Source organism: Puntigrus tetrazona, chromosome 11 (assembly GCF_018831695.1).
Source record: "Puntigrus tetrazona isolate hp1 chromosome 11, ASM1883169v1, whole genome shotgun sequence".
In the NCBI taxonomy this organism is placed as follows: Eukaryota; Metazoa; Chordata; class Actinopteri; order Cypriniformes; family Cyprinidae; genus Puntigrus; species Puntigrus tetrazona.
The window spans coordinates 1,097,913-1,105,915 of NC_056709.1; the positions used below are offsets into that span (position 1 = coordinate 1,097,913).

Below are 8,003 nucleotides of genomic sequence, written 5' to 3' on the forward strand. Positions count from 1 at the left end.
GTTAATCTCTATTTATTGGTACACAGAAACATAGCTTTTATTTAAGACTCATGAAAAACGTAATCATATAAATGGTTTTATAATTAGCGTTGCAATCAAAGTTTATGACCCCTTGGATTTCTGCGATGATGCTGCTGCTCAAGAATGCTACGCAAAAACGAATATTATTCATTGGTATAATAATATTTAGCTTTAAACTCTTCACGCACACTCGGGGGCTTGCGGCAGTATGTATTTTCACATCGCATAGCGAATCCCAAACAACTATAATCACAGTGATATTTCATTGCAAAAAAAATATCTAATAATATTTAGGGTCTTATTAGACTCAGACGTACTTTGTTTCCCATCCCTCTGTATTTTATTTGTTCTGGGAGGACAAACTCTTTAAGAAAATGATGTGAAAATTAAAGTGATATGATCAATATTTTATAGTCTTTGAGGCTTTTTTCAACTTTTAATTAATGATAATTAATAATAATGACTACATAATTGAATCCCAGTAATAATACTTAAAAAAATTAATGAAATAACACCACTCATATCCAGTGTTTTTTTTACATGCACGGTGATCATCCAGTAGAGGGCGCTGCACGCGTTGTTTACGCGACTCCTCGTGACGTAAGGACGCAAGGCGGAAGTGACGACAGAGGCGCGTAAAGTTTAAATTTGCTTCAGTTGACGGCGGGGACTCCGAGCGTAAACTTGGTTAGTAAAATAGTTTGGTATTACTTGTAGAGTTTCAATAATGTCGGACCAACAGTGTGACAAAGATGGTAATCTAATTCTGTGTCTTTGAATACCCCTGTCGGAGTTTTATAGCGTGCAGTGTGTAATGTTCGTTGCAGGTTTTGACAGGCGCTAATGTCGACGCGGTTGTAAACAACGTCTGTGACTGGGATAGATGTAGTAATGTGCTTTTTTTTGGGTAGCAGACATGGCTGAAAACACTTTCCCGGTGTACAAGGTGGATACAATTGTGCAGTTCTACCGGACCGAGGTTTTGATCGGACAGGAGGCTAAGCATTTTACCAAGAATGATATCACTCCGAACCCAAAGGTGATATCTAATCCACTACATATGCACGCTTTGCCGAGCTCTTCAGGATTTATAGAGTCCTAGAAAACAAATGATAACGATAACAAACTTCAAATGGGGAAATTTCATTAATAAAAGTACATTACATACATTAAAACAATGCTTTCATTTGCAGGCCGAATCCATCCAGAGACTCTACATGAGAGTTTTGCAGCTTCTTTTTCGCTTCAGACCCGAGTGCCATTACGCCGTAAGTGTGGAGTGTTGCTTTTCTTTGGGTCAAAACTAAATTCTGAATTAAGTTTGATTCGCCCGTTTTTTCCAACAGGTTCCCTTGTCTGAAAATGTCCAGCACCCGATGCTGTACGAGGCGGTGACCCCGGTCATGAGTGTTTACATGCGCATGTAAGTGTTCTGTCTCGAAGGAAGAGCGTGTTTTATTTAGTGTTTTGTGTGTATATTTATTTACGTGCATGTGTTCCTCAGTGCTGAGTTTCTCTACCTTTACATTTCTTTTAGGTGCCAGTTCTTACCACTTTGTCACGTGTTTGATTTTTCTCTCAATGACTTGCTCAACCCCAGTAAGTAGCTTTTATTTCCTCTCCGACTTTACATCTAGAGCTTACAAGTAAGATTGCTGTTTTTCCCAGTCTAGACTTATTTGTTGCCCTGCTAACTGTTGTCACCGCCCCACAAAAAGATGATTGTGAATATATATATATATATATATATATATATATATATATATATATATATATATATATATATATATATATATATATATATATATATATATATATATATATATGGTTTTTCATTGCACACTGCAGTCCTGCCAAATAGTTCCCCTCCAAAATATTTATTATTTTAAACTGGCTACAAAGCAGTAATATTTTTATAATATGTATTCTTTATATTAAATTATGTGTAACCCTTTTAACAGAGAGCAAGCGCACAGTCATCATACTGAGTGCAATCCAGAATTTCCTGCAGTTCAGGAAGCAGAGGCTGGAGATAACTGCTGCCCATCAGCAATGTTTTGTAAGATGCCGTTTTTATGTATAATGATGTTCATGATGCAGTTTCTACTGTTTATTCAGCTCAAATTATTTGCTGTGTGGATGTTCTTTCTCGGGTGTAGGATATTTAACCTGGAAGTTCTTACACTATTAAAACTCAAAGTGCATGCAATGCAAATTATGCATTTGATTTATTTATTTATTTTTTTTGAACAGCGGTCTGATATGGACCGACTCCAGGCATACACAAGAGAAATAAAGGAAGCTGAGAGAAAGATTGACAAACTGACGTAAGTGTTGTTGTTGTTTTTTTTTAAATGATGCAGAATTATGAACATAATGTGTCTTTCCTTGACAGTACCATACCTCCAGAGCAGCAAGCAGAGGCTAAAGAGCTAGCAAACGCTCTGGCAGAACTGACCACTAACACGCAGCATGAGTACCAGGATGTGGTGAGTGGTCAGGGAGTTTTAAGGCCTTTCACACTGCTCTAGTTCCAGAGCTTACAGTACTGAAGTACTGGGACGCTTTTGCACAAACTATTTTCCAGAACCATTTAAAGGGTTGCATTCGTACTGATGGTGGGCACTAAGGAGTGATGTAAGCCGCTTGACTGCAATCATTTGTGTGACAAAAAAAACAACAACTTCAGCAACAGGAGAGTTGAGGGTGCTGCGATCGGAGCGTCACAGTTAGTTCCGGTGCTATGAAATAGTTTGGTGCCAAAGGCCCTATTGTGTGCTTAATGTTTTGTTGCATAAATCCTCTGTATCGGAGTTCACTACTGACATGCATTTAAAGCCATCACATGCTTATCCTCAATCCCCCTTTTTTTCTCTTTAGAGCGCAATGAATGAAACGGTTGCACAGTGCAAGACTGAAATTGCTGAATTATCACAGAAATTGGTACGTATAAGATCATAAATTTGTCCAAATGCATGCACCTTTTAAGCCATGCCTTTCTGAAACGGGTCGCTAATTGTTCTAAAAAAGCTAGGTGTGTTCTGATTGGCCGGCCGTTCAGTGAGCTGTGATTGACATGGGACAGAAATGTTACACCTCTTACCTTGATGTGATCCTGGTGCGATGACAGTAAAAGCCAGCTCAAACGAGACATTTTTCGCATCCAGTGAGGACATAATTACTGATTCTAACACAGAGTCATGTAAACATAACACCATGTCTGTGTTCGTAATCAGAGAAATGATGAATAACAAGCACTACTCTACACTGCAAAGAACTCGTTTAAATAGTAAGTATAGCTGATTATGTAAATAATAAAAAGCGGCAGATTGTTCTTGCAAAGTTGTAATAGTCCCGCTCTATAGAAACAGTGTTTGAGCAGAGCCAGCATACTGTACCTGGATCAGGTTCTCTGTAAATGTTGAAAACACTTTCTTTACTATTTCTAGTCTCCTCTTGGAAACTTAAACCAAGAAGTTTAACTTCTGTAATGAAACGCAGCTTCTCCAGAACATGGCACCGCTACAGAGAGAATACTAGTTCCTAGTAAAATAAATACAAATATTTATACATGTACCACACAAAAAAATCCTGTTAAATCACACATCTAAATGAACTGTTCATGCAAAAAAAAAAAGATGAAAAGGACTTAATAAAACTCCAGATTAGGTCATTTATTATTTAAGTACAATTTTGTTGAAATGACCGTTGCAGGTTATCAGTCTAATGTATTTATAGTGCCTCCCTGGGACTTTCACGGCACCCTTCTGGCCACCCCATAAAGTACTGGAGGTGCCACTGCTCTTAATTTTCTGTACCTTTTTTATTATTTTATTTATTTTTATTTCAATGTTTTTCACGTTTTTTGTTATAGCTTTCAAATATCTCTATTTTAATGACAGTGACTGTTTTAAATCAAGAGGAATTGTGTAATCGTGACATCTTCATTGTCTGCGAGCACTGTTTGATCAGGATGGGATTAATCATAAAAGCGTGCAGCACAGGCCTGTAGTTAATGGACAGGGCTCAAAAGCTTAGTGCAGTGAAACCATAGCAACTATGAACAGAGCAAATGTGTGGGTGCTTGTTTGTGCACTGTTTCTTTTTTTTTAAGCTCTAAAATATTCCCTCACTGAACAATGGCTTCAATCTGTTTGTGTTAAGTTCTCAAACTTCTGTTGATTTGTCACAATTCTAAGACACACAACTTAATCATATCAACACAGTTCAAGTCACGTATGCATTTAGCTTGACTTTCTCTACAATGGGAAGTGTTATGCAAAAAGAAATTCCAACATTGACAAATTAAAGATGTTGTAAGCTGAAGCCATGATGGGTACAACCTGCCTTTCTAGACCAGACCAGTGTTATTTTGACACACTCATGTTGAATAAATCCTTTTGTAATGTAATTTTTGTTCCTACCTCAAACCTAATGCCACTTTTAACCAAAAAGTCAGAAGGCCTTGTAAATCTAATTAAGTAACTGACCCAAACGAAGCCGCGGTCTTTAACCCTGTTCCTGGAGATCTACGGTCCTGCAGCTTTCAGCTCCTTACCTGAACGGCACCTTGTTGAGAGTTTATCATTAATTACAGGCAGATGTGTTCGAGCAGGGATGGAACAGAAGTGTGTGAGATTGATTTACAGATCCCTGCTAAAAGTCTGTGAATGTTCAGAGGAAAGACTTTTTTTTTTTTTTTAGACTTTAAATTTTTTTTTTACTTTACTCAAACTTGCCCGTAACAAAAAAGCCTGTTTTGTTTAATGCACAACAGAAATCTTATCTTATGTCATTTTATTGTTTTTCCTTTGACGTGACGAAAACAAAGTGCTATTATTGCTTTATTTTGTTCTCCTGCAGACTCAGAGGAAAGTGGATGTGGCCACACTGAAGGATGAGATCGTCAAGCTCAAGTCTCAAATTGTGGAGTCACCCGAAGAGCTAAAAAATGAAATGGAAAGGATGAAAGAGAATGTGAAGAGCATTAGGATGTCAAAAGTATGTAGAATTAGCATGCTCCTCTGGTACAGCGGTAATTTCATTGAATTGTTTTTGTTTTTTTCCCGACAAAAACGAGATGACAAACTAAAAGCAAGTTGTTGGCTTTTCTTTCTTCACTGGTTATTGATGTTGTTATCAGGTTAGACTTACTGTCTGTGTTTGTGGCAGGAGCTCGCCGATGAGAGGTTGGTGGAACTCCAGATGTTGGTGCAGTGTGCGAGTCAGGTGGAGGCAGAAATCCAGGTCTTACTCAAACAACTGCAGGACTTACAGAGCAGTATGTGCAAGACCAACCAGCAAAAAGAGGAGGTAAGGCTCAGTAGCATTAGCAAAGAAGCTGCTAGCAATGCGTATTAATTATTTAAAAAAAAAAAAAAGAGCATTATCTTTACATAAGATCCTAATGATATTCTGCATAAGACAATTGGATTTTGGCCGACAGTGATTAAAAAAAAAAAAAAAACTTTTTCTGTTGAGCTACAAGGACCAATGATGTTTTCAATCTAATTTTTATTAAAAAGAATTATTGTAATTTTTGGTAGGATATGTTGATCTTGTGTAGCATCATTCTCCTCTTTTGTCAGGTTTTTGTGCTTCATGTTATATGCAGGGTCTGTTATTGATTGTTCAAGTTTGCAAAAACATAATAAAAAATAATCTTTTAATCAGAAGTAATTACATTTTGTCATCGTTTAGTAAGATCATTTATTTATTTATTTATTTTTTTAATAATTACACAATGAATGTTCGGTTATTTGTGCACACTACTTTTATTGAAACACACAGACATTTTTTTTTAAGTAATGCCTGAATTTTCTTTTTACTTCTCTCTGTAATTTTACATAATTGTTTAATTTGTCGTGTTTATTGGCTGATTAGACTGGACACAATCTTGGTATTTATTGGAAGTATTGCTTAAAAATGATTGTATGTGTTTATTACACAGGTCCAGAGTTTAGCGGCCATGAATGAGAACTTGCAGAAGGAGCTGAAAAGCCTGAGCAATGAAGAGGCCCAGCTAAAGAGGGCTCTTGCCATGAAACTGGACAAGGAGTCTAAACAACAGATCCGTCGACAGAAGAAAAAAGAGGTGAAGGATCAGCAAGTCAAAAATATTTACGGGTAAGTGGCAAAAAAGTCTTTCTTGTGAGGTTTAATTTCTTTGATACCTGTTATAATAGCACAAAATAAAAGCATAAGTAGCATAAATATGATTGTCAAGTCAAATGTCAAGCGTGTCAATTTTGCTTTTAATGACATGGATTTATTCAATTCATACAGGGTTTTATGTTTTTTTTTCTTCTATTCACTTGCCTTTTTAGATACAAGTATTCTTAAGGCTTTCAAAATTTTGAATAATTTGTAATAATTATTGTCTGTATATTGAAGTGCCATGATAACAGTGTTGTGCATGTTTATTATATCAATCACTGAATACCTCTGAGAAAAGTTACATACTTTCTGAATAAATCTAAAAACTTACGAATTTAAACTGAAATGCTAATGAAGTTGACTATCAGCTTTAGTATGTGTGCAGTAAACTATCTGTAGATGCCATCCGCTATTCCATTCTTTCAGTACAGAAATCATAGCACCTTTTGTAAACAATACTATAAGTTTTCACCTGAGCATGGCAGGTCACGCACTGCTTTGTTCTTGGTTCTCATCAGCAGGAACTCCTCCACAATAAGCACTAAATAAATGACTGGCTTTCTGTTGGTGTTTTGTAGAGAAGGCTTAAAAAAATTCACATTAATGTCCAATGTTTGCTGAAATAATAAATACTGAAAAAATGTGGCTTCAGTACTGAATCGTTTTCATGAAGGCAGGTTTATACCTGCCATGCCACAAAATCTTTCTGAAGCAAAAAGAACAAAAAATAGCGGTTGGAGCAAAAAATAGTCTTAATCTGGCATTTCAGCATGGATGGTGGTGTTTGTTTTGGTTTATTCAAAAAAAAAAAAAAGTTTAATTTCAGAGATTACTTAATTTAGGGAAGTGGTACGTGAAGATTCATCACTAACTCTGGATAATTACTACTTGAATGTTCTGATTTGATCAAGGTGGTACGAACCAGGAGAACACTGTTTTAACTTTTTTTTTTTTTTTAATTTAGGCAATATGACAAAATCCACCAGAAACGGGAGGAGATTGTAAAAAGGATAGAAGAAAGCAACCGTGAAACCAAACGGTTCAGGGAAAAGATGCAGAAGCTTAGAGAAAAGTGCAACCAGCAAACTCAAAAGGCCCAGGTGCACTTTCTTTTCAGCAATTCTTAAGTAAATTTAGTGCTTGCTTTTATTTATGTGTATTTGTGGTGTCTTCTGTTTAGTATGTTCATGTAAGTGGGCTAGGTTCATGTTAAATAAATGCTTGATGTTTTATATAATGCCATGTTATTTTTCATCCGCAGGAATTCTATGAGCATCTTCTCACAACTTTGGAGCAGTACAACAAGAGAATTGAGGGCATTGTGGTGGAGACCAATGCAGACACTTTAAAAATGAAGTCACACTTCTAAAATTTCAGTTTTATACTCTACTGTTATTTCAAATTCCTGCCTTTTGTTTAGTGTCTGTGTTTTTGTCATTTCTAAATGTATTTTTCCTTAACAGAATTGTATTTGGATGTTAGGTGGCAAAAAGTTTCTTATTGGTTTACCTGTACAGGGAATAGACTTAACTCCTAACACTTGTGGTTCTTTTATAAAACACATTTATTGGTAACATTTGAATTTTCCCTGTTCAAATGAAGCATTATTGGATGCGTTTTAAAAGTTGGGGTTCTGGGAAAAGAGTGGTAAGCTATAATTCTGGTGAATGTTCAGAACAGCGTCTTCATTAATGCAGTTATTCTATTTTTCAGTCTTGGGTGAGAGGGCTTAAAGAATATGACCTCAGATCCTGTGATTAAATTATTAAAAAAATACATATGAAAGGTGTTGATGCAGCTATGAAAGGAGTGGTATGGGGGGAGGG

The 8,003-nt window shown here is 36.2% G+C and overlaps 1 protein-coding gene across 4 annotated transcripts; it reads left to right on the forward strand.

Annotated features, from left to right (window-relative positions):
- Nucleotides 1-580: 580 nt before the first annotated feature.
- nuf2 (UF2 component of NDC80 kinetochore complex) lies at nucleotides 581-7,794 on the forward strand. Of its 4 annotated transcripts, none has more exons than XM_043251517.1 (14): nucleotides 581-708; nucleotides 936-1,060; nucleotides 1,215-1,289; nucleotides 1,368-1,444; nucleotides 1,559-1,620; nucleotides 1,983-2,080; nucleotides 2,275-2,348; nucleotides 2,417-2,510; nucleotides 2,902-2,964; nucleotides 4,885-5,022; nucleotides 5,194-5,334; nucleotides 5,972-6,147; nucleotides 7,142-7,277; nucleotides 7,439-7,794. In XM_043251517.1, exons 2-14 carry the CDS (start codon nucleotides 938-940, stop codon nucleotides 7,544-7,546), a joined length of 1,365 nt encoding a protein of 454 aa, XP_043107452.1. In that variant the 5' UTR covers nucleotides 581-708; nucleotides 936-937; the 3' UTR covers nucleotides 7,547-7,794. The 4 variants fall into 4 exon arrangements, with proteins under 4 accessions (XP_043107452.1, XP_043107450.1, XP_043107449.1 ...); XM_043251515.1 differs by having other exon boundaries at nucleotides 652-708; nucleotides 933-1,060; XM_043251514.1 differs by having other exon boundaries at nucleotides 693-776.
- Nucleotides 7,795-8,003: the final 209 nt, after the last annotated feature.